This window comes from Gymnoscopelus microlampas, assembly GCF_963454915.1.
Source record: "Gymnoscopelus microlampas genome assembly, chromosome: 22".
NCBI lineage: Eukaryota > Metazoa > Chordata > Actinopteri > Myctophiformes > Myctophidae > Gymnoscopelus > Gymnoscopelus microlampas.
The window spans coordinates 10,702,154-10,729,614 of NC_139959.1; the positions used below are offsets into that span (position 1 = coordinate 10,702,154).

The 27,461-nt window shown below is 40.6% G+C and overlaps 1 protein-coding gene across 5 annotated transcripts in view; it reads left to right on the forward strand.

Moving 5' to 3' along the window:
- Nucleotides 1-26,713, forward strand: part of LOC311039167 (SWI/SNF-related matrix-associated actin-dependent regulator of chromatin subfamily D member 3) — a 65,020-nt gene extending 38,307 nt beyond the window's left edge. For 3 of the 5 annotated variants that reach the window (XM_084048829.1, XM_084048827.1, XM_084048830.1), the window contains 11 exons: nucleotides 1,221-1,263; nucleotides 6,165-6,287; nucleotides 7,199-7,324; nucleotides 12,282-12,377; nucleotides 15,831-15,932; nucleotides 16,772-16,933; nucleotides 18,454-18,551; nucleotides 19,613-19,748; nucleotides 20,783-20,905; nucleotides 21,561-21,662; nucleotides 22,080-26,713. In XM_084048829.1, the coding sequence (XP_083904955.1) occupies nucleotides 1,221-1,263; nucleotides 6,165-6,287; nucleotides 7,199-7,324; nucleotides 12,282-12,377; nucleotides 15,831-15,932; nucleotides 16,772-16,933; nucleotides 18,454-18,551; nucleotides 19,613-19,748; nucleotides 20,783-20,905; nucleotides 21,561-21,662; nucleotides 22,080-22,133 (1,165 nt within the window). In that variant the 3' untranslated portion in view covers nucleotides 22,134-26,713. The remainder of the gene's footprint in view (nucleotides 1-1,220; nucleotides 1,264-6,164; nucleotides 6,288-7,198; nucleotides 7,325-12,281; nucleotides 12,378-15,830; nucleotides 15,933-16,771; nucleotides 16,934-18,453; nucleotides 18,552-19,612; nucleotides 19,749-20,782; nucleotides 20,906-21,560; nucleotides 21,663-22,079) is intronic. The other 2 variants (XM_084048828.1, XM_084048831.1) reach the window with 1 other exon arrangement.
- Nucleotides 26,714-27,461: the final 748 nt, after the last annotated feature.

A 27,461-nucleotide genomic window follows, 5' to 3' on the forward strand; every position in this document is an offset into this window, starting at 1 on the left:
CTGTAGATAGGTAGCCGGGTAGAACATTTGCATGAACTCAACTCAAGTTATCTTACACTTTTATAGACATAACTTGTTCTTTTTTGCCACTGATGTTTTTTTTCTAATGGATCTGTCAAGTTTTGTTTCCAAAGGGAACTTTTCTTAAGACTTTGAAGGGAAATACAGCGTTGAAGCTATGACCAAAAAAGTTTTTCAAATAAGTACTGCTTAACTCCCAAGTGGTATGGACTGCAGACTTGCAAAGGAAAGAAATCCAAGGCACTCCGTCTTTGATGAAAAAAATATTTAAAGATTCATTTTGATCAAGGAAACAATATGACCAACGTGTATCGACCTAAAAGGTCTTCATCAGGGTCTCCAGACCTTTGAAAAACTGTTTTGGTCATATGTTCTTACCTGTGTCACCAAAAGAGCACCTGTCTATAGAGCCATAGATCCCTGCAGCGCTTTCTTTTCACTTTTTAAACAGTATTGAAATAACAACCACCGAGTGAGACAATTCTCACATTCTCACAAAGACACATGCTGTCACCCCAGGCACAAAAGTGTCTCTTATTTGCCCCCCTATCACTCCTCAGTCTCTCCGTGGTAAGTATGACATCACGTATACACGATATGAATAGACAAACGGTATATCCTCACAGGACATGCAGCTTGGCATTCGTGAATGAAAATCAACACACCGCTTTCCAGAGAGGTAATAAAAACTAGAGGCTATCACTCACTCACCCAGTCCTGGCTGCTGCAATGGCCCTGGGCGACTCTGAGTCCTCCTGTGTACGAGTGTGTGTGTGTGTGTGTGTGTGTGTGTGTGGTTGAATATATGTTGGGCATGAGATGTGTGATGTGACAGTTTCTTGGATGTTATAGGTATTTGCTCTCCAGGTGGGACACCACCGCATTTTAGAACACACATACATGCACGGACACGTGCACAGCCACACACACACACACACACACACACACACACACACACACACACACACACACACACACACACACACACACACACACACACACACACACACACACACACACACACACACACACACACACACACACAGCTGGGACTGCTCGGATGCTGGATATGGCCCAGCATTTTAGCAGATGGCCTGGGTGCTACGCTATCAGTCACCATAGTAACATGCTCTCTTTTTCCTCTTTCTCTCTTGTCTTTCTGCCCCCCTCTCTCTCTTTCTCTCTCTCTCTGTCTTTAGTGCTAAGAGAAGGAAAATGGCAGACAAGATTCTTCCACAAAGGGTGAGACGCCTATTTGTACATTTCTGTTTTCTGTTCCGTTTCTTGTATTTATGTTTTTTTTGTGATCTGTTGCATGTCGAGCAGAAAATTGGGGTCTTGTTGTGATCTCCTGGGGTCGGTCGGTGGGAAAGCGCAGGAGGCCAGATGATTTTTTCGCTGTTTACAAATGAGAGAGGAGTAAGATGCCCCGACTAAATAGATGGTTTTTGGTTTGCGTTTTTTTTGTTGTTGTTCTCTTTGCTTCTTTCTTGCATCTCGCTCCGTTGTTTGGGAACAGGGGCTACTGATTTATTCTAAGGGGAATGGGGGCAGTCTGCGGGGCTTTGTTTAAACCCAGCCTTATAAGCTCAGATCACCAGGGAGCAATGCCATCGTCGCCACATCGCTACAGGTGAGGGTGTGGACCATTCCATAGTCGCAGTCTGAAATCTTTTACTCTCTTTTGTTCTTTACCCCTATGCCACACCATGTCATGGCCATGCAGCACGGGGAGGTGGAGGGAGTGGTGTTCACATACTGAGGCTGTGGGTTTTTTGCAAACCGCGGAGCCCTTTGATTCCGCGGGTGTCTGTGTTTTCGGGTCTTATCCCCCCTAACACGACCCAGACGAGGAGGAGATAGCAGGCAGGCAGGCAAGGGCTGAGGCGCCACTGACTCCACAATGACTCAGGGACAAGGGAATGTCTGCCCGGCACCTCAGCCCTGATGAAAGGCTGCTGCTGCTGAGATGAAGATAGAGGTTGGAATGGCATGGAACAATGAGGGGAGACCCTGAGACAGAGAGAACAAGCAGATGAACGGTACAGAGAGAGAGAGTGAGAGAGAGAGAAATCAAAAGGTGCAAAGCAAAGAGCAGCCAGAGGTAGTAGAGCGGGTTGAGAGCTGCTTTGTGAGTGTGTGCCCAGTTTTGTAAGCAGGGCTCGATACTCTGAGGATACTGTCAGTATGGAAATGGCTGCTGGACCCAAGCCTGGTTTCATCTTTTTTTCCCCCTTCTTACCCTCACCAGCCCTCCCCTAGACCGGGAACGCATCTGTGTCATTTTAAGATTTCTTTGGCAATTTTGGGAAATATCGTGGAAAATTTGAGCAAATCTTACTTTGAAATATATAAAGCGAACATTTTTTACTCCGATCTGTGCTTCTGGGGGTCCCTGGAACTACATATTTTGAGATGGGGGTCCGCGGCCAAATGCATATCATTTTGGGGGTCCTTGAGATGGAAAAGTTGGAGCACCACTGATATAGCAACATACTGTTAGGATTTAGAAAACATTTTTAGATATGAATTTGGCCGCGGACCCCCATCTCAAAATGTTTTGTTCCAGGGCATTTGGTGCAAATCCAGGGATTTGCACACATTTTCAAGATAAAAAAAAATAGGAGATCTACAAGCTCATAGCCGCGGTATGAGCTTGTAGATCTGCTATTTTTGAATATCCAAAGAAATCTAAAATGACACAGATGCGTTCCCAGATTGAATGGATTGATTTAACCACTTAAACCCCATATGGTTTGTGTCAGTCCCTCAGGGTTCTATGCTAGTGTCTTTTCGTTATTGTGGGGAAAGCTATTGCTAAAAATAGCCGATCGACAAGTTTAGAGCGCGTCGCAGCGCAAAAAAAGTATATGACGCTATGAAATCTATGAAATGTTTAATCTGCAACACAATTTTATACAATATGTAGTGGGGGTCCCTGCTTCATCTCTCTCCCAGATAAGGGGTCCTTAGCCTGAAAAATGTTGAAGACCCCTGCACTGTAAATAACTTCTGATCATTTTACAGTACATCTCTTGATCTTGGAATGGAAATGAACGTAAACCAAAATGTCTGTTAATTTAAATGAATGGAAACCATTGGTTTACATTAATTTCAGCATGGTATTCAAATTAAGTTGCAGAGACAATAAACTTGCTTAAGATAAGTAATCTGATGCAGTAAACTTTATTTTTTTTAAAAGATTCACAATATATCTTTTAACCAGAAACCTTTAAGAAAATGTGTAACTGGTTGGTTAAATGGTTCATTTGTTATTGTATTTATTTTGTGGTGCAAAGGTACTCCACATCACACCAAAGAAAAAATTCTCCATCTCATCCATTAGCTTTTACACCGTTGTGTAAAAGTTGTTTTGTCTCATCCATCACTCAATAGCGTTCCGGTCTGAAAGGCATGATGCTCTAACTCTCAACTCTAATTGTTCATGAAACCCATAATAAAAGAGCTTGTGCCCTTATCAGCCAGGTACTCAAATATAAACAAAAAAAAACAAAAACCTTTCATTCATACAAACATGTAAACACTTCACCATGTCAGCCTGTATATACTCTTCTGACAAAGACGCTTCAGTGTCAAGGACCAGTACACAGAACACATTGAAACACCTACTTACTTGTTTTTCTCAAACTCAAAATCAAAGCCTGTGCACTATAAAGGCCTGGCACAGAGATGATCCTCTCAAACATCAAAATGCGTAAATGCAGTATGAAGCAGTAGGATTTCATTATTATGGTCTTATGGGTCCTATTAGCCTTATAGCATATACAATGGACATAATTGTGTACTACTGCAGTGGTTCTAAAACTTTTTCATGTCAAGGACCCCCAAAATGATATGTATTTGGCCGCGGACCCCCATCTAAAAATATTTTGTTCCAGGGACCCCCAGAAGCAAAGATTTGAGTTACAAATGTTCGCTTTAAAAATATATATTCAAAGATTTGCAAAAATGTTCAAGATTTTTCAAAAATAGCAGATCTACAAGCTCATAGCGCGGCACTCGGTGCCGCGCTATGAGCTTGTATATCTGCTATTTTTGAATAGCCAAAGTATAAAAGGTCATAATTATTCTGATGCTATATTTACACATTTTGCTGGGTACCCCCTGGAACCCCCTCAAGTACCCCTGGACCCCAAGACCCCTACTGTATCTACTATTAGCAAACAGCAACAGACAGCAGGCAACATGTCTTGATGTGAGCGCCTTATTAACCACTGCAACTCCAGCATTGTAATGTGGGAAAAGCTTTAGCTGAGAATGACAGATCGACAAGCTTACGACGTATCTCGTCGATCTTGTAGATCGAGCTTGTAGATCTGCTACTTTAGCTACTTTTGAATTTGAATCCTGAAAAGTAACAGTTTTGGGGTTTCCACCCGACAGAGACAATATGGCTGTTGTTTTTAATTCTGCACTGGGAATATGTGCGATTTATTATTATTATTATTATTATATTATTATTATTATTATTATTATTATTATTATTATTATCTGTAATTACAATGGTATTTTCAGATATAATTAGCATGAGTAGCATTAGCCTACTTTCCTTACAAACACAAGTAGGCCCATGTAGCAGCAGCAGGGGTGGCTTGGTGTTTAGAGAAACAGACCCACATATTGTTTGATGCCAGGCAGTAGCCGGTGTTCATCTATATTTCAATATCCTCGAGGCAAGACGCTGAACCCCTACATGCACCAGGGGTACAAGCGGCAAATGGCTGCCCTGACTGCTCCCTCTAGTCAAGTGCATACATATTGTATGTGTGTCGGTACAGTAGGAGCATCTGCAAAGGAAAACATATTCTCCCAGTCACCAACGTGTGTTTTTTGCGCTACTAGACTGATATTCTTAAAGGTAGGGTAAGTGGTATTTTTTGGTGTTAAATAGCTCTATATTCTCAGAGACCTCATTGCTATAGAGTGTTTGTTAAGTAACAGGAGTCTCCATGTCTCTCCAGCTCTTTTTGAGGTTGGGATACCAATTCTATCCAATCAGGATAGAGAACTCAGTCAGGATATAGATTAAACAAGTGCAATTGGAAGTGATGACACAAAGAAATGAGCAGACAAAATTGGAACTGGAACACTACAAAATGAAGCTGATGAATGGGTACTCTCTCCTGATTGGCTGACATTTTGTCTCCTACCTTTCTGTTTAGTAAAGAGATATGGAGAGACAGGGAGACCACTGTGACTGAACAAACACTCTATAGCAATGATTACTATCAGAATATAGTGCTTTAACCTTTTAACAAAAAACGTTTTGTTGTAACCAAAAAATATCACTTTAAATAATAGCAAACATGACGGAGAAGAATGAGGCATAGGGCACTGGTCCTGAATCAGCTCTGATGCAGTGGGGTGAAATCGTTCCATGACCCGATACAACATTGTGCATAGTATATACCGCCCCCGCTACGTTGAGTTTTATTTGATATTACTGGAGGAGAAGGGACATGTAATATTCATGTGATGAGGAGGAAAGAGACACTTAAGAGAAAATCTCTGCTGCTCCTTTTGAACTTGATCATGAACTCCACGTATTATTGATTGTCTGCGGCGCTAAGATCTGAATAAAGAAAAATGTCAATGGGAGCCGATAGAGATGTACCGATTTTTCCTTCCCGATACCGATTCCGATGCCCACAACTTGCGCGTCGGTCGATACCGAGTACCGATCCGATACCAGTGTGCAGTTTAAACAAATCTAGGACAGTGATTCTCAAAGTGGGGTCCAGGGACCATTTGGGTTCCTTGAGGGGGTTCCAAATGGACCCTTACAGGTCCATTTGGTTCCATTTGTACACTCTCAGAGTTATGGGGGTCCTTGAAATTAAAAGGTTTGAGAACCACTGATCTAGGAATAAATACAAATTCCACTGATAAAGTTAGTAAAATGCAACATCAACTGAAGCATTAAAAATATTGCTATAAATGAAATATCATCATGTGATAAATTATGTGGTATCAGAATGGCATAGACTGGCATATACTCGCCGATGCCGATACCAGTATTTTAGGCAGTATTATCAGCAGCTTTTCCGATACCGGTATTGGTATCGGAACAACTTCAGCCGAGCCGCTAAAGTGCGTTTCTTTCTTGTCTCCCCTCCTCCCAGATCCGTGAGCTGGTCCCCGAGTCCCAGGCCTACATGGACCTACTGGCCTTCGAGCGTAAACTGGACCAGACCATCATGCGCAAACGTGTGGACATCCAGGAAGCTCTGAAAAGACCAATGAAGGTATCCCGACTCACATGTTGTCTAGAATGATCTAATAGACCTTTTACATGTACATATGAACGAAAGGGTTTCGTTCTAAAATACGATTTAATCTATTTTTGAGGAGTAAAACAATATATAAAGCACCAAAGTCTGACGCAATTTACGTGTCCTACCTGGGTCGCGTTTTTTCCCCCCCATTCTGAATTCCCATAGACGTGTTTAATATCGCGTCAAATAAGAACTGTGTTCCAAAAATAAACAAATGATCCCGGCGGTTTGACTCTTATGGATATGAAGGATGTTAACTTCCGGCAAATTAGTAACATTTTCCCCAGAAACAGACTGTATCAAATATGAGTGAGTAAACGATGCAGAGCCACCTCCCTGACAATATCGGCGAGACAGTTGGTTTATTTTTGGACCACAATGTTATTCTCTATAGAGAAATGACTTCCACGACCCAGGGGATGAACGAGTGACGTCAGGACTTCTGTACTCTATATTACTGACTGTGTGTGTGCGAGCGTGCACGCGTGTGTCAGACCACTGTGCAATGGTGTTGCACAGTTAAACACACACTATTTAAATAGTTTGGGGGAAAATGCTGCTAATTGTCCCAAAAGGGACAGCAAAATCTTGAAAGATTTCAGATAATTGTTTCAGAAAGCTTTAAATGGTACCCTTGTCCCTTGCCAACATATATATGTTATATATATATATATATATATAACGTTGCAATATGACATGGCTCTGTTTAACACAATGCTGTACCCCCTCCAACTGTACATACTTTCCCCATGTTTTTCTTAAATTGTTTTTATCATGTTTTGACACTTGCTTTGGCAATGTAAACGTATGTTTTCTCATGCCAATAAAGCTCCTTTGAATTGAATTTAATTGTGTGCATGTGTTGTTTGTCGTTGTGTCAGCAGCAGAAACGTAAACTGAGGCTGTACATCTCCAACACCTTCAACCCTGCCAAACCCGACGCAGACGACTCAGACGGCAGCATTGCATCATGGGAACTGCGCGTAGAGGGGAAGTTGCTCGATGACGTGAGTTGTTGTCTTTCGTGAAATAATACGACTACAGCAGCACACACTACAGTTCATTGTGGTTGCTTTTTTTGCACCTTTTGTGAATAAACAAAAAGTTTACTTAAAGCAGCACTTTCCTCTTCTACCCCGGATTTGACCCCGGGTCTCTGTGCAAGTGCTGACATTTTTACCTTTGAGCTAATAGAGCCTGCCTGCTTGCCCTGGGGGGATACATTTAATATTCAGGTCAACATTTTTGTTAAACCAGAAACAGGAGTGTGTCAAAGGTCATGTCTCACCTAGACACAGGATCTAAATGTCTCAATAGAAGAGCAGGGAGACAAAATACAACCTCTCCAATTGAATAAGTTTTTAAGTATTTACATACTCCACCATACAGATTGGACAAAATTACATTTTATTTATTACAAAAAGGTTACATGGTGCTGCTAGAATAGCTTCTGCAGCACATAAAATATATATTTTTAAAATCATTTTATACAAATTAATGGCACATGAGACAAATAGGGGGAATGGATGAGATGTGTGACTTGATAACCCTCAGTTGTCGTACCGTTCCTCTTTTTTATATTATATTATATTATATTATATTATATTATATTATATTATATTATATTATATTATATTATATTATCACCCAGACTTTTGTTGTTGCCCGAGGTCGATTAGCCCATTAAAATAGGGAAAGCAACTGTGTCATTTTAGATTTCAGCTATATTGTATACTGTATATAGCAAACATTTTCAGAAAACTGTTAGGATTTAGAATGCATTTGTAGAATCAGACTCAGGTCTTTGTGGGTTAATGCAACAATGAATGCAAAAATGTATGCAGCAATGAATGCCAGGCCATACGTTTAAAAAACAAAACATAACCTAATTAATTTACAAAGACAAGGAGAAAATGGCATTTGGTCAACACTTTAATCTAATGAACAGATAAACATTACTGTCATGGAGGAACTGCCATGGTGAACAAAATGGTGGTCCTGAGTAGGGTTGTCCGATATTGGCTTTTTTACCGATAACCGATATACCGATATTGTCCAACTCTTAATTACCGATACCGATATCAACCGATACCGATATATGCGGGGATTATTGTGATTAGGGTAAGCTCAAATTTCATATCACACACACCATATACAGTAAGAACTCCTGTAACTTATTTATAAAGCAAAAAAAAAAAAAAAAAAAAAAATTTTTTTTTTTTTTTTCAAAAACCGATACCGATATTTTCCCGATATCAATTTTTATGCTAATATCGGCCGATAATATCGGGAGGCCGATAATATCGGACATCCCTAGTCCTGAGTGAGTCCTGCTTAGATTTGCCAACAGTGAGGGAGTTGGCTGAGAACGCAGCAGGTGCTGCTGGCTGGCGCTCCTTGTCCTTGATGTTTCGCTTGTTGTTTTGTGTTTTTGGTGTGTGTGCGTGTGTGCGTGCGTGCGTGCGTGCCAGTGTATTAACTGGAAAATACAGTGTGTAACCTATGAAGCCCTGAGAATGAATTAACCTATGAACCTATGGTACGCAGCCATATTGTGAACTGTTGAAGGTCACTAGCTGTTTTCCAACTCTGTTTTGGTTGCTTTGTGTGTGGATGAAGTGCATTGTTTTTCCTCAGCAGTGAGTTCTACCACACCATCCACTGCAGCCTTGTTTTTGACAACCGATTTTAGTCTATTATCTACTATGTCTTTGTTTGACATGCTGTGTTCAAGGCTGCTGAAGGACTGTGGCACTTTAGCTTGCATTGATTGGTCACCCTCTCTGTCCTTTGATTACTCCCCTCACTCGGGGCAAGTTTAGTTTAGTTAATTTAGTTTATTTATTAACGGTCATGATTTAACCCCGGCACTTTGACCCCGGCAACACCAGCAAGTTGATAATCTATTGATTTTCTGCTTGCATAATAATATTAAATACAGTAATATATAATGTAATTTAATGAAATATAATATGCACTCTAAAACCCTAAGTAGTTACCTCACATCCTGTTTATTGGTATAATTGCCTCCTGAAAAGTATCTGAGGTCATAATCCTTCCACTCAGTATAAAAAAAATTGCTGCCGTTTGATGTCGGAGCTTCTCTGAGTTGTATTTGGCCTCCAGTCCTGTGTGGTTGGTTGCGCTGTAGAGCTCCAACACATGGCTATGGTGAGACCACTTCAGAGAGGGAGGAAAGCTCCTGCAACTAAATGAAACGGAATGACTGACGTCTGTTGAGTAACGTTGTTTATACCAAGGGTTACCAAACTTTTCAGGCCACAAACCCCCCAAAATAATCATATTTGAGTGAACTGGGGACCCCCCACCCTGACAAGCACTCGGAATTGTAGGCATTGCATTTAGTTTGACTCGGTTCCACAGATAAACATTGTGAAAATAGCCGATCTTTTAGATCGGCTATTTTCACAAAGTTTGCCTCTTTCTTACGTAATATTTGAATATTTTAAGACCAATTTGGTCTTAAAAGTCCTTACATTGTCACTTTAGAAATGTGCAGATACCCTGTATACACTTATACTGCACGTTGGTTTGTTTACTGTTGAGTGAGGAAACAATAATGTTGCACATTAAGCAAATCATCTGGGGACCCCCCCCAAATTCATTTGGGGAACCCCCCCGGGGGTCCCGGCCCACAGGTTGAGAATCACTGGTTTATACAGTGCAGCACGGGGGTGAAAGGCTTTGGATTGGTCCTGGTAAGCGTTTGTTTAGCACAGTAAGACTGACTTCAAATGCTCCCGATGTTCATGGACTGCCTCAGAGCCATCCCGCCAGGCAGCCCACGGTGGTTGGAGGCGTTTAGGTTTCAACAGACCACAAATATTTCTGGTGTAGCTTGCAGCTCTAAGGCATTGGCTGTCAAAGTGGAGTCCAGGGACCATTTTAACCACTTTAACCATTCTTTTATACTTTGGCTATTCAAAAATAGCAGATATACAAGATCATACTGTAGCGCGTCACTTCGTGCCCGCTATGAGCTTGTAGGAAAATTTGTGCAAATCTTTGAATACAGTATATTTTTAAAGCAAACATTTGTAACTGCTTCTGGAGGTCCCTGGCACAAAACAATTTCAGATGGGGGTACGCGGGCCAAATGTATATCCATTTAGGGGTCCTTGAAACGATGCTCCCGATGTTCACGGGACTGGTAGCCCCAAAGCCATCCTCCCGCCAGGCCAGCCCACCACGGTGGTTGGAGGCGTTTAGGTTTCACAGAAACCACAAATATTTCCTCTCGAGCTCTTAAGGAAGTGGACCCTGAGAATGTCTTGTCTTTTTCCTTGGTCTCTGAGCTCATTGGTCCCCTGGGGTTACTTAACGTCAGTGGTGGAAAAAGTACTCACATGTTTTACTCAAGTAAAAGTATCAATACTGCAATGTAGAAATAAAAGTCCGGAATTCTAAATTTGCTTGAGTAAAAGTACAAAAGTATTGGTTTCAAACTGTACTTAAAGTACCAAAAGTTGAAAGCACCCATTATGCACAATGTAAAAAAAATCTTTTGAAAATATCTACAAGCTCACAATGCGTTGCAACAGCAACTGTGCACTTTTTCATTCACTTCATTCATCCTTTGCTGTCCTATTGAGTCATCTGATAAACTGATGATTTATTGAATATGGAAAGAAAAACAAATGCTGTATTGAGATATGTTCTACATCAAAATATTGTGACTTTCAGTGTATCTTTGACCTATGTAGGGATACGTAACAATTGTTGTAACAACTTTTTCTACCTTTATTGATAGTTCACAAACTAAGAGAGACAGGAAACGGGGAGAGAGAGAGGCAGGGAGTAGTCTTGCGTAGCCAGACAACTATTCCACAATCTAGCTATATAGTCTGGAACTACACCTCCTGAATGCTAAGTCTGGAACTACACCTCCAAGCTATATACATTATGCTTCGGTAATTGTTAGCGGCGCTAGCCGCTCTATACCTTACTTTGTCCGTGTGCGTCAACGTTCTGATTGGTCAGGTGCGTCAACAAAGTGATTGGTCAAGCTTCACGTGACACATGGCTATAAACACCTTATAAACACATATCGATGACAAAATGTATCAAAGGCGCCACTACCTTCACACAGGGTGTGATTTTTTTTAATATTAGGACAAATTTGCACGACTGTAAAGACGAAACGGAAGCGGGGAAGAAGCGTCACATCCGCTTTATCCTCTGATCATTTTCAGAGCTTCCGTTGCTCCAGACTGTATGACGGAAGCATTTGAAAATTGTAGGAGGCAACAGTCTGGTTGGCGAGACATGCAGTCAGGGAGTGACACGCAGCAAAGGTCCGCCGGGCTCGGGAATCAAACCCGGGACTCGCTGTCAGGCACCAGAGCCTATGTGGTATGCGCCTTAACCACTCAGCCATCGTCGCCCCTGCTCCATAAATATTGTGATAATCGTTTTTTTCCGCCACATTGTTCAGCACTACCATAACTGGGAAATTGGACTTTAGCTCAAAACCTTTTTTTGTTGCATTTTCGATGTTGTATTATGTGCACATGTGGTCGTATGTGCACGTGTGTACACCTATATGTCAGTGGTTCTCAAAGTGGGGTCCGGAGACCCCCAGGGGTCCTTGAGGGGGTTCCAGGGGGATCCCCAGCAAAATACACCATAATCATTTGAACCCGTTTATCCATATTTTAAACGTTGGTTATTCAAAAATAGCAGATATGCAAGCTCACAGCCGAGCTCGTACATCTGTATTTTTTGTCAGGGTTGAATGAATACTTTTTTTAAACACAAATCTTCTCTTCTGGGGGTCCCTGGCACAAAACCTTTTCAGATGGTTGGTCCGCAGCCAAATAGATGTGTACACACATGTACGCTTTGCTGGAAAATCTACTTAACATCTCTCGCTCTCTCTCTCTCTCTCTCTCTCTCTCTCTCTCTCTCTCGCTCTCTCTCCCTCCTGCCCTGTCCTCTCCACAGCCTGGGAAACAGAAGAGGAAGTTCTCTTCGTTCTTCAAGAGCTTGGTGATAGAGCTGGACAAAGACCTGTACGGCCCTGACAACCACCTGGTAGAGGTACCATCCTACACCCACGCTGTCTTTCTCTTTGAACACAGAAAGACACTTGTAGTAGTACTGCGGATATACCGTCACTGTCGGGCAGAAACCTCTTATCTCCCTATTTTAAAAGCTTTTTCGTACGTTTACGCCCTACTTGATCATACTACAGCGTCACACAAAAGCATCAAAAGTAGCAGATCAGCAAGCTCGAAACGTGGCGCCAAGCAACGCGTTCCAAGCTTGTAGATTTGCTAATTTTGTTATTTTTTAATTTGAATCCTGAAAAGTAACAGTTTTGGACAAGTGAGTTTTCCACCCGACAGAGAGGATATACTCCACCTTGTTTGCCTGTTTTAGCTAATCTATTCATTCAGCTGCAAATTAAACAAAACATTGAAATAATGATCTTATAATCAAACAATACAATACAATATGTATCAGTCAATACAGTTTATTTATGGCAGTTTTGAAAAATTGTCCCTATTTAAATAGGGGAATTTTATATGTCATCATGTTTGGGTAACATTCACATCTGAATGACTGGATTGTTCTTTACATAGTAAATACATGTATACAACAGACATTTCCATTCATAACAACGCTGTGCTTGCATGTCATACATGTGACGTGTTTGTTCGATATGAAAATGTGTTGGTATTAATATGGTATCCATAGCAATAAGCATCATCGGATCCTCCAGGAGAGTATGGTGGCTGTGAACATGCAAATGGGGTGCTTACAACCTATCTATACCAGGGGTCTTCAACAGGGGGTCCGGGAACTCTAGGGGGTCCACAGAGTTACTACAGGGCCGCCAAATCTTTGTGTGATAGGATAGGATTTTTTCTTTTTACATTAACCACTTGAACCCTAGCATCCCTATTCTGAGGGGAACTTCAGCCAAAAATAGCAGATCTACAAGCTCACGACGCCTCGTGGCAAAGAGGTTTGTTGTAGAGGGAAAAAAGAGCAGATCAAGTACAGAGCCATCAGTTTATTATATTACAAGTATTGACGGTTTAAGTGGTTAAATGTCTGAAAATACACATTAACATGAATCCAACATACTGATGATAGTGCTGTCAAACAAGTCTATGAAGCCATCTATTAAATCTATGAAAAGGTTTTATCTGCAACACAATTTTATACAATATAGTGGGGGGTCCCTGCTTCGTCTCTCTCTCAGCTAGCGGGTCCTTGGCCTGAAAAAAACATTGAAGACCCCTGATCTATATTTTTATATCTATGGTTCTTTTACTAATTACCTGGGACAGGATTTTATTCCAGGTCAAAGCTAACAGTAATTAATAATCAGTGTTTTTTTTATGTGCTGCATGAATCAGCCTGACACGGCATTGCAAAGCATGCCAGTGAAATGACACCACAGTTAGTTTCACATTGTGAACTGGCCGAGTGCCAGTATCTCACGATAACAGCACTGTGAACACATTCACCTTGTTTACCTTAACCTATAACCTAGCTAGCAATCACCACCAGCTGTAGTTTTAACCCATTCAATCCGGGAACACATCTACCAATGTCTTCTAAATCCTAACAGTTTTCTGAAAAACGTATGTTGCTATCATATCAGTGGTTCTCAAACTTTTTCATGTCAAGGACCCCCAAAATATATGTATTTGGTCACATCCCGACGCATTGTGAGCTTGTAGATCTGCTATTTTCAAATGGCTGAAATATATATAGGGCTGAAGTGGTTAATGTGTTTTGTAATAATAATCAATAATAATCAACATATACAAAGTAACTAGTAACTAAAGTTTTCATATAATTGTAGTGGAGTAAAAGTACAATATTTTCCTCTGAGATGTACAGTAGTGGGGTAGAAGTAAAAGTATTGAAAATTGTAAATACTAAAGAAATTAAAATTAAACATTTGACTTGAGTACAGTACTTGAGAACATGTACTTTGTTACTTCGCATCACTGTATTTAAGTAGTAATGTCTTCCTAGTTCCAAGATTAAATTGAAAAGTTACGAGTCCGTGATCTGAGATGAAAAAAGAAAAAAAAAAAGATGTTTCTTTTAAGATTTTTAAATCCACAGAAACATAAAAGTTTTTCAAGGTTTATACAAATTCGTACACTAAGGCTGTCCCAGCCCTTGAGTGCACCCGATTAGAAGTTCACTGAATAGGAGCTCTGTACTGAGAATTAGAAGTTCTAAAGGTGTTTCATTTAAGGTGCTTTCTTTTGCAAGGCATTCACTGGCTTTGGTATTTGAATGATTTCCCATCATAATTCATTTTTCACTGCCTTGAGGTGCAGTCGATTCCTAATCATTTTGGTGGAGCAACGCGTTCTGCCGCACTGCATGCAAAGTCATTTCAGCAACCCATTTGTGAGCTTGCTATATTCGCTGAATGTCCTTTCATTTTTAGCTGAATGTTCTTCTGTTTTTGCTTAATGTTCTCTTACAGTATTATATAGGGATGGTTTATGTGGTTAAATAGTAATGCAATTAAAGGGGTGTAAGTGTTTTTTTTGTATTTTGCTATACCTATTCCGATCACTTGCACTAGTCCATCTTGGGAGTTTCCGAAATATTCTAAATGCATCATTATACTGTGTGCCACCTGAAGTTTTTTTCTTCTTCATTTTTGCATTACTATAACGGCACCACAAGTGGGCTGTATATATTAGTGTACAATAGGTTTTAAAAAGTGCTATATGGAATGTTCCGTAACCGGGGTCCCCACATCTCTCCAGCTCTTTGGTAAACAGAAAATACATTTTCAGGTCGGGTTACCAATTTCATCCAATCAGGCAAGAGAACTTACTACAGGGAACAGGATAAATAAGTGAAAGTGATGAAAAAGAAAGAAAGAAAAAATAGCAGTTGTGAAATGTTTTTTGTTATAAAGAGCTGTATGGACAGGTTATTGAACAAACCCTCTATAGCAGTGATTACTCAGAATATAGAATATAGACAGCTTTTTAACAAAAAATATATAATATATCACTAATATATCACTCTTTAATGTACCAATAAGGATTGGAAGCAGTGAGCTTTTAAAACATATTAGTACCTCTTCCGTCACTGCTGTTATGTTGATGGTTGTGTTTGCCCAGGCTCTCTCATGTTTGAGACAACATGCTCTTGTTTTGGCTGCAGAATGTCTGTGCTGATTGTGTCATTCTCAGTGTGATAACTTTCTACTGAAACCACAACACACCGTCAACCGTTGCTATCTTAATTCCTTCATACACTAGGCAGGTTCTCATTTACTTTACAGAGATTTTGCCATGCACAAACAACTCATTATCTGGTTAAAAGGTTAAAGAAAATGCCAAAGTATTCACTAAACCCGCTTTAAAAATGAATGAAGAAAAATGAAAACTGAAATTGAGAACATGAAGTAAAAATAACAGGATAAAGAATAAAAACAAGTGGAAAAAGTCAAAAGTATAATAACCTTTGGTTGTCCCCTCTTTTTCTGTGTTGCATCAGTGGCACCGCACCCCGACCACCCAGGAGACGGATGGCTTCCAGGTGAAGAGGCCAGGAGATGTCAGTGTGCGCTGCACCCTGCTGCTGATGCTGGACTACCAAGTGAGGGCGCCACACACTCACTGCCAGTCACAGTCATAGCTCTGTTGTAGCTCTCAGCTCTGATGTCCTTTTATTCTCTTATCTCTCCTGTTTATTGTATTCAAATGTAGTCTTTATAATGTGTTCACTCTGCACCGTCTTCACCACTTTAACCCTGGTGTCTCGATTTTTGGGACGATCTCATTATAGACGAAATTGTTAAAAAAATGCTCACAATACTTGTAGATCAACATTTTTTGTAAAAAACAATCACTAATGCTCATTGTAATATGCTACCATTTTTGTCTTTGTTTCGGAGGAGGGTTGTGGACAGTTCAGAAACCTGCCTACCAGTGACATCATCGATGGGGAATCCAAGCTAATAGAAACTGCAGGCTTTCTATTCCTGGAAAGTTATCATGCTATAATCGAAGCCATAGAGCACAGCTCCCCTGAGTCGTAGAAGTAATTTCTCTAGGAGAATAACATTGGGTCAAAAAAATAAACAAACTGTCTCAGCGATATTGTCAGGGGGGTGGCCCTGTATCGTTTACGATAGTCAGTCACTCATATTTGATACAGTCTGTTTCTGGCGAAAATGTAACTAATTCGGCGTAAGTAACATTAGCGTTTTCTCACGGTCAGTTGATGCTTCATATCCATAAGAGTCAAACTATAAATATTTTGTAAAATTGTGTAAATTACGTCAGACTTCGGTGCTCTATTGTTCTCGCCTAACGATGATGTCACTGGTAGGCGGCTTTCTGAACTGCATGCAGCCATGAGATCAGTTCCTAGGTTGCCGAGATTGTAGCGTCCTAGTCATTGTGATCTCTGCTGAATCTTCATCCTATTCACAGCCACCCCAGTTCAAGCTGGACCCGCGACTGGCTCGCCTGTTGGGCATCCACACCCAGACCCGCTCCTGCATCATCCAGGCCCTCTGGCAGTACGTCAAGACCAACAAGCTGCAGGACTCCCACGACAAGGAGTACATCAACTGTGACAAGTACTTCCAGCAGGTATGGAACAACAGCACACTGCGTACTATAATTTCGATGTCAGGGCAGAAAATAACTATCTCCAAAAAAAAAAAGTGCTATTGAACATCCTTCACGTCTGTGTGTGGGTCTTACAAATATTGCGTAGAGTTCATTAACAGTCCTCACTGCACTCGGGAAGAATCTATTTCGCATTCTGCTCGTTCCGGCTTTAATGCTCCTGTACCTCTTCCCAGAGGTTAGGAGGGCAAACAGGCCATGGCAAGGGTGATTGAGGTCCCTTATGATGCTGGTGGCTCTTCGGGCACAGCACTCTGTGTAGAGCTCCAACAAGGAGGGCACCAATGATCCTCCCAGCTGTCTTCACCACCCGGTTCAGCTGATGTTTCTCTTGTGCCTTGCAACTGCCGAACCAGGAAGTGAAGCTGTAGGTTAGGATGGACTCAGTGGTGCCCCTATAGAAGGTGGTGAGGAGAGGAGTATGAAGGGCCTTCTTAATGATGGCCGTGGTGTGGGTGGTGGAGATCGAGGTCGTCTGCCAGATGAACCCCCAGGAACTTGATATTATTAACCATTTCCACAGGGGCACCACCGATGGTCAGCGGTGTGTGATGCCGTTTGCCGGCTCTCCTGAAATAGACCACCATATCTTTTGTTTTGTCCACATTCAGGGAGAGATTGTGTGAACTGCACCATGATGTTAATAGTTCCACCTCCTTCCTGTAAGCAGACTCATCCGTCTTACTAATGAGTCCCACCGCGGTTGTGTGATCGGCGAACTTGAGGATGTGATTAAAATTTGGCAGCGCAGTCTTGGGTCAGCAAACTGAACAGCAGGGAGCTCAGGACACAGCCCTGGGGCGATCCAGTGCTCACTGTGATGGTCCTTGATGTTTGGCTGTCAACCCTGACTCTCTGTTGCCTCTGAGACAGGAAAAAGGCGCTTCTGACTAAACCTTCTAACTCTCAACATTCGATCCTCAAACTGTCGGTCAAACCACCCCAATTACGTTGTTTTTCCGTCTGACTTCGTCATTCTAGTCAATAATGGACAAAACAACTATCTCTCCACATTAATGGTCAAAAACCTCCAAACGCCACTTGAGCTGTATTTGGGTAAAGTGACATTCAAGTATCTGACAATGTATAAAGTCACCATACCAACTTTGATGTGGTTTTAAAAAGACATGTTTGTTTTTTTCATTTCCTGAAAGGTTCATATTTTGGGCATAGTTGGTTTCTGCCCGACAGCAGAGATATGCACTGTATCATGCTTCTAAAGCCTCATTTAGAGTTTGTCACACAAACTGTTTTTGTGATACTTTGCAATTTGGTATTGGATCAATGGAAAGTTTGTAGTCCAAAATAATAATTGTCTGGGTGGTATTCTCACACATGAACGCTGAGTTACGTGTTCATGTTATTCAAATTGTTGCAATGCAAAGATAAGATTATATGTTATTATATTGTTTGTTAGTTTATTTATATGTATATAAAGTTTCGTGCCTTAAATGTATGCCTTTTCTGTTTCTTTGCTACAGATTTTTGACTGTCCTCGGCTGAAGTTCTCTGAGATCCCTCAACGCCTCACCAACCTTCTTTTGCCCCCTGACCCCATCGTCATTAACCATATTATCAGGTAGCGTACCGTCTGTCTAGCACATATAGTAATGTGAAGGTTGAGTGATAAGGCGTTCTCTACTCACTGTATGTCTGGTACTGCCCCCCCCCCCCTCGTATTGATTGTGAGATGCCGCTGCGAGGCATTTCATATTACTCTTATGTTGGTTGTCAATACTGTACGTCCCTGCACCAAAGTCACAGAGACAAATTCTGACATGTTCAGATTTAGTAGCCGTCTTCATGTCTGCCATACCTCAAAAAGACATTTTTCTCTCTAAAATCCAATATCACTCAACATTGTTATTGTTGGTTATTTTCCTCAAACCAATCTGTTACATGATATTTCCGCCAAATTGATACCCGGGTGGCAGGGTGGCCTACTTAGAGTGCCTTGTCATGTTGTTCAGAAAGGTCCGAGGACAGGTCACTACTGAATCATAATCACATTTCTATTTATAGCCAGGTATGTTTGCACATATGATGGTGCATTTAAACACTGAAAGCAACACTAGAGAAACCTTTAAAAATGATTTACAGCTACAGTATTCAAGTATATAAATAAGCAACGAACTATAAACTCTGTATATTATGCGATATGCATAGTACACTATAGACAATACATGTAATACTGCACTTGTTGCATTGAGTACACATTAAATGTTCTCACAGTCATCAGATATCTTGACAAAAGTGCCGGTAAGCAAGAAACTAAAGTCACCCAAAATAACTCCTGGTTACTGTGTACAGTATATCAGTGGTTCTCAAACTTTTTCATGTAAAGGACCCCCAAAATGATATGTATTTGGCCGCTGACCCCCATCTCAAATATTTTGTTCCAGGGACCCCCAGAAGCAAAGATTTGAGTTGCAAATGTGGGCTTTAAAAAGATATATAAATAATATACTATTTCTGCTATTTTTGAATTGCCCAAAGTATAAAAGGTTAAAGTGGTTGAAATGATTCTGATGCTATATTTACACATTTTGTGGGGACCCCCTGGAACCCCTCCAAGGACCCCCGGACCCCACTTTGAGAACCAATGGTGTATAACACTAAAATAAAAACCCTCTGCCACAGCGTGGACCCCAACGACCAGAAGAAGACGGCCTGCTATGACATCGACGTGGAGGTGGAAGACCCCCTGAAGGGGCAGATGAGCAGCTTCCTCCTCTCCACCGCCAACCAGCAGGAGATCGCCACACTGGACAACAAGGTGACAGATCGCAGATTCGCCGACAATGTGGTGTGGAACCTCTGCATTGAACGATCACAGGGGGTTTATTCCATACTGTAATAATTAATACAATGTCACACCCAGGTGTTAATTGGGGACACTGTGGGAGAGGCCAATTGGTCATGACTTACTATGGGGAGAAAATGCATACACATAATTAATGCTTGATTAATGATTAAAGCAGCACTATGTAACTTTTTGTTTAATTAATAAACTGTAATTCTGTCCAATCTGTATGGTAGAGTATGTTAATATAATATAACTTATACAATTGGGGTGGTTGTATTTTGTCTCCCTGCTCTTCTATTGAGACATTTAGATTGTGTAAACGTTGTCTCACCTAGACACAGGATCTGACACAAATTTCATTATGATCCTATGTATCCCCTGAGCAAGCAGGCAGGCTCTATTAGCTCAATGGTAAAAAAAAAATCTGCACTTGCGCAGGAAACCGTGTTCAAATCCGGGGTAGGAGAGGAAAGTTACATAGTGCTGCTTTAACTCATACATGAATTCACCATTCATGATGAAGTCACTATGACTACTTCCATGGTCCATGTTTAGTGAGACCGGGGGGGGTCTCACTAAACAGAATTTAACCCATTCAATTCGGGAACACATCTACAAATGTCTTTTGGTTTCTGAAAAACGTATGTTGCTATATCAAACTTTTTCATGTTAGGGACCCCCAAAAGTTATGTATTTGGCCGCAGCAGACCCCCATCTCAAAATATTTAGTTCCAGGGACCCCCAGAAGCACAGATTTGAATTACAAATGTTCGCTTTAAAAAATATATATTCAAAGATTTGCACACATTTTTACAATTTTTCAAAAAATAGCAGCACTTGGTGCCGGGCTATGAGCTTGTATATCTGCTATTTTTGAATAGCCAAAGTATAAAGTAAGGTTATAGCTAAAATCTAAAATGACACATGTGTTCCCAGATTGAATGGGTTAAATGGCCCCTTGCATATCGTTCCATCGTTCATACGACCGGTGGTTCTACTTTCAGATCCATGAGACCATCGAGTCCATCAACCAGCTTAAGATCCAGAGGGACTTCATGCTCAGTTTCTCCAGGGATCCCAAGGGCTACATCCAGGACTGGCTCAAATCCCAGAGCAGAGACCTGAAGGTTAGAACCACAAAGATGTGTCCTAATACGTTCAGTTCTCATGTCATGTGTGATTTTGACAGCAAATTATGATTTAGTTTTAGTCATAGTCGACTAGACTAGTTTTAGTCGACTAAATATCATAAGATTTGAGTCAACTAAATCTACAGTTGATTTAGTCAACAAAAATGTATGCTGTCAGGCCTTGGCGTTGTAATGCCTGATTTATAATTGTCTCTGTGCCGAAAATAGCCGATCTACGCGTCGCAAACAGATGTGGTAGATCGGCTATTTTCGGTGTGCCAAACATAAAATGACTTGTCTTAGTTCGACTGGATCTCTTGTCCTCCCTAAAATCTTAGTCTAGATTTTATTTGTTGGCAGAATTGTCAATATATTTAGTCATAGTTTTTAGTCATCGTAGCTTAGTTATTGTTTTCTTTTCGTCACTGAAAAAAGGTAGTCGACGAACATTTTTCGTCATAGTTTTAGTCGTCAAAATGAACACTGCTGTAAGGATGCATTCCTGTGAAAGCAACTTCATATTGCAAATTTCCAAGACAAAAGTTGTGAACATGTGTGAAAGATGCTCTTTCTGTATGTCCATTTCACATTGTTTACCGGGATGACCCCCCTGCACTATTTCTAATGGCGTTCTTCTGTCTTGGGGCTGTAGCTGATGACGGACGTGGTGGGCAACCCTGAGGAGGAGAGGAGGGCAGAGTTCTACCATGAGCCCTGGTCCCAGGAGGCTGTCAGTCGCTATTTCTACGTCAAGGTGAGGAAAACACTCAACCTCATATAGTCCTGTATTTCTCCTCACATGTTGTTACTATGTATCTGTATTCTTCCTTTCTGTAGAAGTAGTTGTGTTTGTATGTTCCTTTCTGTAGAAGTAGTTATATGTATGTTTTGTAATAATAATCAAAATCTACAAAGTAACTATAGTAACTAAAGTTTTCAAATAATTGTAGTAGAAGAAAAAAAAATGGAAATACTCCGGTAAAGTAAAAGTACCGGTATATACAAATGTTACTCAAGTACAGTACTTGAGTACATACGTAGTTACTTTCCACCACTTCCTGATTGACTACACCTGTGTATACGGTCTCTCTAGATGAGTGTGTGGAGATTCTTTGACCTTTACATGTGCAAACCTAATGTTGTCATAAATCTTTCCCACTTGTGCCTACAGATCCAGCAGAGGAGACAGGAGCTTGAGCAGGCCTTAGCTGTCAGAAACACCTAAGCACACACCCCCACCCCCCCACCCTGTAGCTGGTCTGGGAGAGCTGTGTTAGTATGTGTACGAATGTATGTATGTACGTCTGTATCTATATGCGTGATAGGTCAATCTCAATGCACATGCATCCACTGCACATGTGTGTGTGTGTGTGTGTGTGTGTGTGTGTGTGTGTGTGTTTTCTTTCTTTGTGGGACTGTGAGGACGTCGTCATCCCCCCCAAAAACGCATGTATTTTAGCAGCATGGCGGACTGATCTCCGTAGGCACGCCTCACACACACACCGTTCTTCATCCCTAGGAGCAGTGGTTCTCAACCGGTGGGTCGGGACCCCCAGAGGGGTCCCCCACATTATTTTTGGGGGGTCCCCAGATGACAGCGAAGTAACTATTTTAAGGACTTTTAAGACCTTTTTTAATACCTAAGAAAAAAGAGGGAAAGAAAACAAAAAAGGGCATTACTCCATCAAAAGTAATCAACCAACTATTGGTAAAACATTGGCCAAATTGTCAAATAATATAAGAAAGAGGCAACAATTGTGAAAATACCAGATCTACAAGCTCACAACGCCTCGCATTGCGAGGCGGTGTGAGCTTGTAGATCTGCTATTTTCCACAATATTTATCTGTGGAACTGAGTCAAACAAAATGTAATGCCTCAACTCCTACAATCCGCAGCTTAAAAAGGTTGAGAACCACTGCCTATAGGAGGACCCCTGGTCATCGTCATCTGCCTCACTGTCAATTAAACAAACTCGTTTTCCGAATAAATGGAAATTTTCTATGTTAAATACACGCATAGAGACTTGAGTTGGCTACTAATGACACAACGGCCATTTTACACCGTGTAAATGTGTTGACAGTCCCGCAGTCCCTCGCAGTTTTTTTTTTGGGTGATGCTCAAAGTGTTCATTTTGGTATTTTTCCAAATTCCAAGTGTCTCGGTTCACATGGGGTGGGAGGGGTGTTCAGTTGGGGAGAGTGATTTTTTTTTTTAATGTGCCAGTGTTTGTTCACGTGTGCTTGTCTGGGGGTGTTACTAGTGTTAAAATGTGTTACACCAGCAGAATGAAGAATATAATATGAAGTATTGGGTTTTGGGGGTCACGTTATCTGTAAAAACCCATTGTGGACGTTGTTCATTTCAGTTGACTTGAAATGTTCAAGGAAGAGCAGCTAATGTGTGTTATTTGTTTCAGTCTTATTATTATTAGCTACTTGACATAGCCTACTCATTTTCCTTTTACAGTAATTCTTGAAACAGCCGTTAAGGCGTGACTCAATGTAAAACTCAACTGCAGTATTATCGTAACTACTGTAGCATCTGTTAATGTTAAGACAGTGAAGTCCGTAGTATTAGAAGAGTTACAAAACACTCTGCTATACCAAGAACAGTGTTTTTTTAATGGAGAGGATGATTATTTGGCTCTTCGTCGTACAGTATTCAGTGAAAGGCCTTGAACCACACGAAACGTGTGCCAGTAAAACTATGCCTATATCGTCTCTGTCGGGTGGAAACCTCATATGTCCAAAACTGTTTCTTTTCAGGATTCAAATTCGAAAGCATCAATAGTAGCAGATCGACAAACGCGCCGCTTTGCGCCGCGTTTCGAGCTTGTGGATCGGCTACTTTTGATGCTTTCGTGCGACACCGTAGTATGATCAAGTAGGCCATTAATTTACGACAAAAACACAAAAAGTTAGAATAGTGGAGATAAGAGGTTTCTGCCCGACAGCAACGATATAATACCATGATGAGACATTGAAAGACTGATCTTTCTTTTTGAAGTTACCAGCTATGCCTGTTGTTCCTGATGTCGTATTTGTGTCAGTTTAATGTTTTGAAAGTGTCACCAAAGCTTAACAACAGAGTGTTATTGAATTACGATCATTGAGAAAAGACAATGGGGAAAACCATACCTGGGTTCAAATAGAGGTTGTGGCCTAATCCTTAGCATTTCTTTGGCATGATTTTAGGAACAGCTGAGAGTCTATTTGTGCGTTTTTTTATTGCAACAGGACCACACAGTTTGTTAGGGCTGTCTGATTATGACATTTTACTTGACGATTAATTGTCACTGAAATAATTGCGATTAACAATTTAATTTTGTATTCCAATGTTCAATGACAGATACAAAATTAAATTGTTAATATTTCATTATTATGGGAGAAAAATAATACATTTCTGTTTGGCTTTAAGGCTTCGTAAACAAAAGTTGCACCGGGCAGTTATGACAATTTAAATACCATACATATTTAAGAGGAAATATTCGATCCACGTTTTGAGCTTGTAGATCTGCTATTTCCACTATTTTAGAAAATAATGGAAAATCTTGTTTTTTTACATGGAAATCATTATGACGATTATGCAAAAAAAAAGGCGATTATCTCAAATAATTGCGATTAGACGATTAAGTAATAATTGTGACAGGCCTACAGGTTGTGTAATTGTTCTATCATAGAAAGGACATATAATTGACTGGTCTTCCTGGGAAGTAAGCAAAGCTCAAACCAATGTTACAAATGACTTACGTCGATTATTTAACCCAGAATCTGGACAAAAAAAAAAAAGCTGCCAGTTTTGGTCACGTCAGTCACGTGACCATAGCGTAGAAGCTGAAGGGAAAATATTACGATTTTTTAACTGAGATGTGAATGTAAATATGTCTTTTTCCCTTAAGAGGGCCAACTGTATAGCATATGACTGTTTTTTTTTGCGGGGAGGGGGGGGGGGCTGTGGACTACATGGTGCAGTATGGGAACTCACTAAGTTTTAAATCTGTAGGAGTGGAATGTTAATGTTCCTCTGTTAATGTACTCTTGGGTTTGGGGGGTTGGTTTATTTTAGGTCCATCTCATTCGACTACCACCACCATGGGGATTAGAATGAATGCTTAATGCTGTAACCCAGAGAGAGAGAGAGAGAGAGAGAGAGAGAGAGAGAGGGGGGAAACAACCTCCCTGACTCCGAATCTACTGGGAGTCTTTTCTTCTTGTTTTTTTTTAACGACACTCAACTTGTATGTACATGTTGTAATGTCAGATGAAAGTTATTCAGCAGCCAATTTTTGTTTGTTTGTTGCTGAAACCTTTTAGGGTCCTTTGCACTGTGCTATTATAGTTCTCTGTCGAGACTATTTGTCATGGATGAGATCACCTAACTCAGCATTAACAAAAAGTGATTGGATCATTAAACGATGACCTATGCATGCTCCATGGACATGAGTTAAAAACATTTGAAGCGGTTCGTACGTGTGTATATATAAATATATGTAAAGCTGGCATAGAAGTCAACGTGACAGTCAAGCACAGGACTTGCCACACTTTTTTTCCATGGTGTTGTTGAAATGCCTTCGGGATCTTTTTGCCAAAAACAATATGCCCTACCAGCAAACTAACTTGTTGTGTGTGATTTTTCAAAAGCTGTGTGGTTTCTTTTTTTGTGTGCGTTGCTTAGACAGGATTCTAACTTGTGTTAGCTTCATTCACTTAGAACAGTGGTTCTCAACCTGTGGGCCGGGATCCCCAGGGGGGTCCCCACGTGATTTTTTTGGGGGGGTCCCCAGATAACAGTGAAGTGACAATTTAAGGACTTTTCATATCTTTTTAATACCTATAAAAAAAGAAAGAAATAAAATAAAATAAATACCTAAATACTGCATCAAAAGTGATCAACAAACTGTGTTTCATAATAAAACTGGTCAAACATTGACCAAATTATACAAGAAAGAGGCAAATGTTGTGAAAATAGCCGATCTACAAGCTCACAAAGCCTCGCAAGCTTGTAGATCAGCTATTTTCACAATATGTATCTGTGCAACCGAGTCAAACTAAATTGAATGCCTCAACAACACCTACAATTCCAAGGGCTTGTCAGGGTGGGGTCCCCAGTTCAAATATGATTATTTTGGGGGGTCACGGCCTGAAAAGGTTGAGAACCACTGACTAGACAGGATTCTAACTTATGTTAGCTTCATTCACTTAGAAGGGCAAGGAGTAGCTTCAGTCATTCGTAGTACCTCAGGCCAGCCTATGTACCTGAACCCAGGTTGACTTTTGTAAGGCCAGGGTATTCATTCACATCCACTGTTGTCCTATTATATAGCATCACTGGCACACTAGCGCCCTCGTGTGGCGCAATCTAGAATCTGCGACTCATTTGTGACCAACACTTTCAGATACTATGGGAACAGAAAGGTCTTAATTTGTACTTCCTCACATGATGATGGCTCACTCACGGAAAAGCGCTGATTTTACAGGCTTCTTGAAAATCAGCTTTTTTTGACGAGAAACACCATCCTTGCGACAAAGTATAAGTTTGGCTTAATGGAGAAACTGTAATATCTGACTAATGTAATGGACTACTATGTTGGTGTTCTCTGAAAATTGACATTGTCTCATTGTTTAAAAAAAAACCTGGCATACTGTTGAGATGTTTGTCCAACTCCCTGCATGTTTCCAAAGAGTGGGCACCCGGCCGGCACCGCTCTTTAACCTCTGTTTACACTATTGTCAGTGGATGATCACCTTCAAGAAGATATACTGTATGCATTATATCAAAAGAGCAAAATTTGTCGGGTGATTACATTCTGCAAAATAAAAAAGGGAAAAAATTATTGATGAAACTGCAGCTGTGACATTATGAGACAGCCTGGATGTAAATAAAGAAGCGCTTGCCAAAGTTTGTAAATGCCATGATATCTCAGTTGTCTTTTGTTATTCTATTGAATTTGCTCCAAAGTATAGAAGTGTTCTCGCGATCAGAGCTGGTACAATCCTATGAAAAAAATCCTATCGACAAAATCTTGACTACGGTAATAGAAAGAAATGGGAGAGTTCAGGTGTTGGGGAAAAGTAGTATCGTTATGATTTTACTCTGACAGTAAATGTTTAGAATGTTGAAGGTTAAACACTTTATCCATATTTTATACTTTTGCTATTCAAAAATAGCAAATATACAAGGAGCTTCTGCATATATTTTTGAAAAGTCTTGAAAATGTTGGATTTTCTTTTGAATAATTTAGTTATTTTTTTTCCAGATGGGGGTCCGTCGCCAAATGCTAATTCTGAGGTCCTTGACCTGAAAACGTTGAGAAGCACTGCGCTAGACACTCTTTTATTTGTTTGGTGTCATATGATCTACAATAGAACAGGTCTAGACACGAATTATTGAAGGTTAAATTGCATTAACACAATCAAACGTCTCCCATCTGCATGCACATGGACACATACTATACGATTTGGTATCCAAATGAAAATGGTGATCCAGCTGCAAATTGTTCAAGTTACACAATGATAAAGTTGTTGCTCAAGAGAAGGAAGGTAATTTCATTGA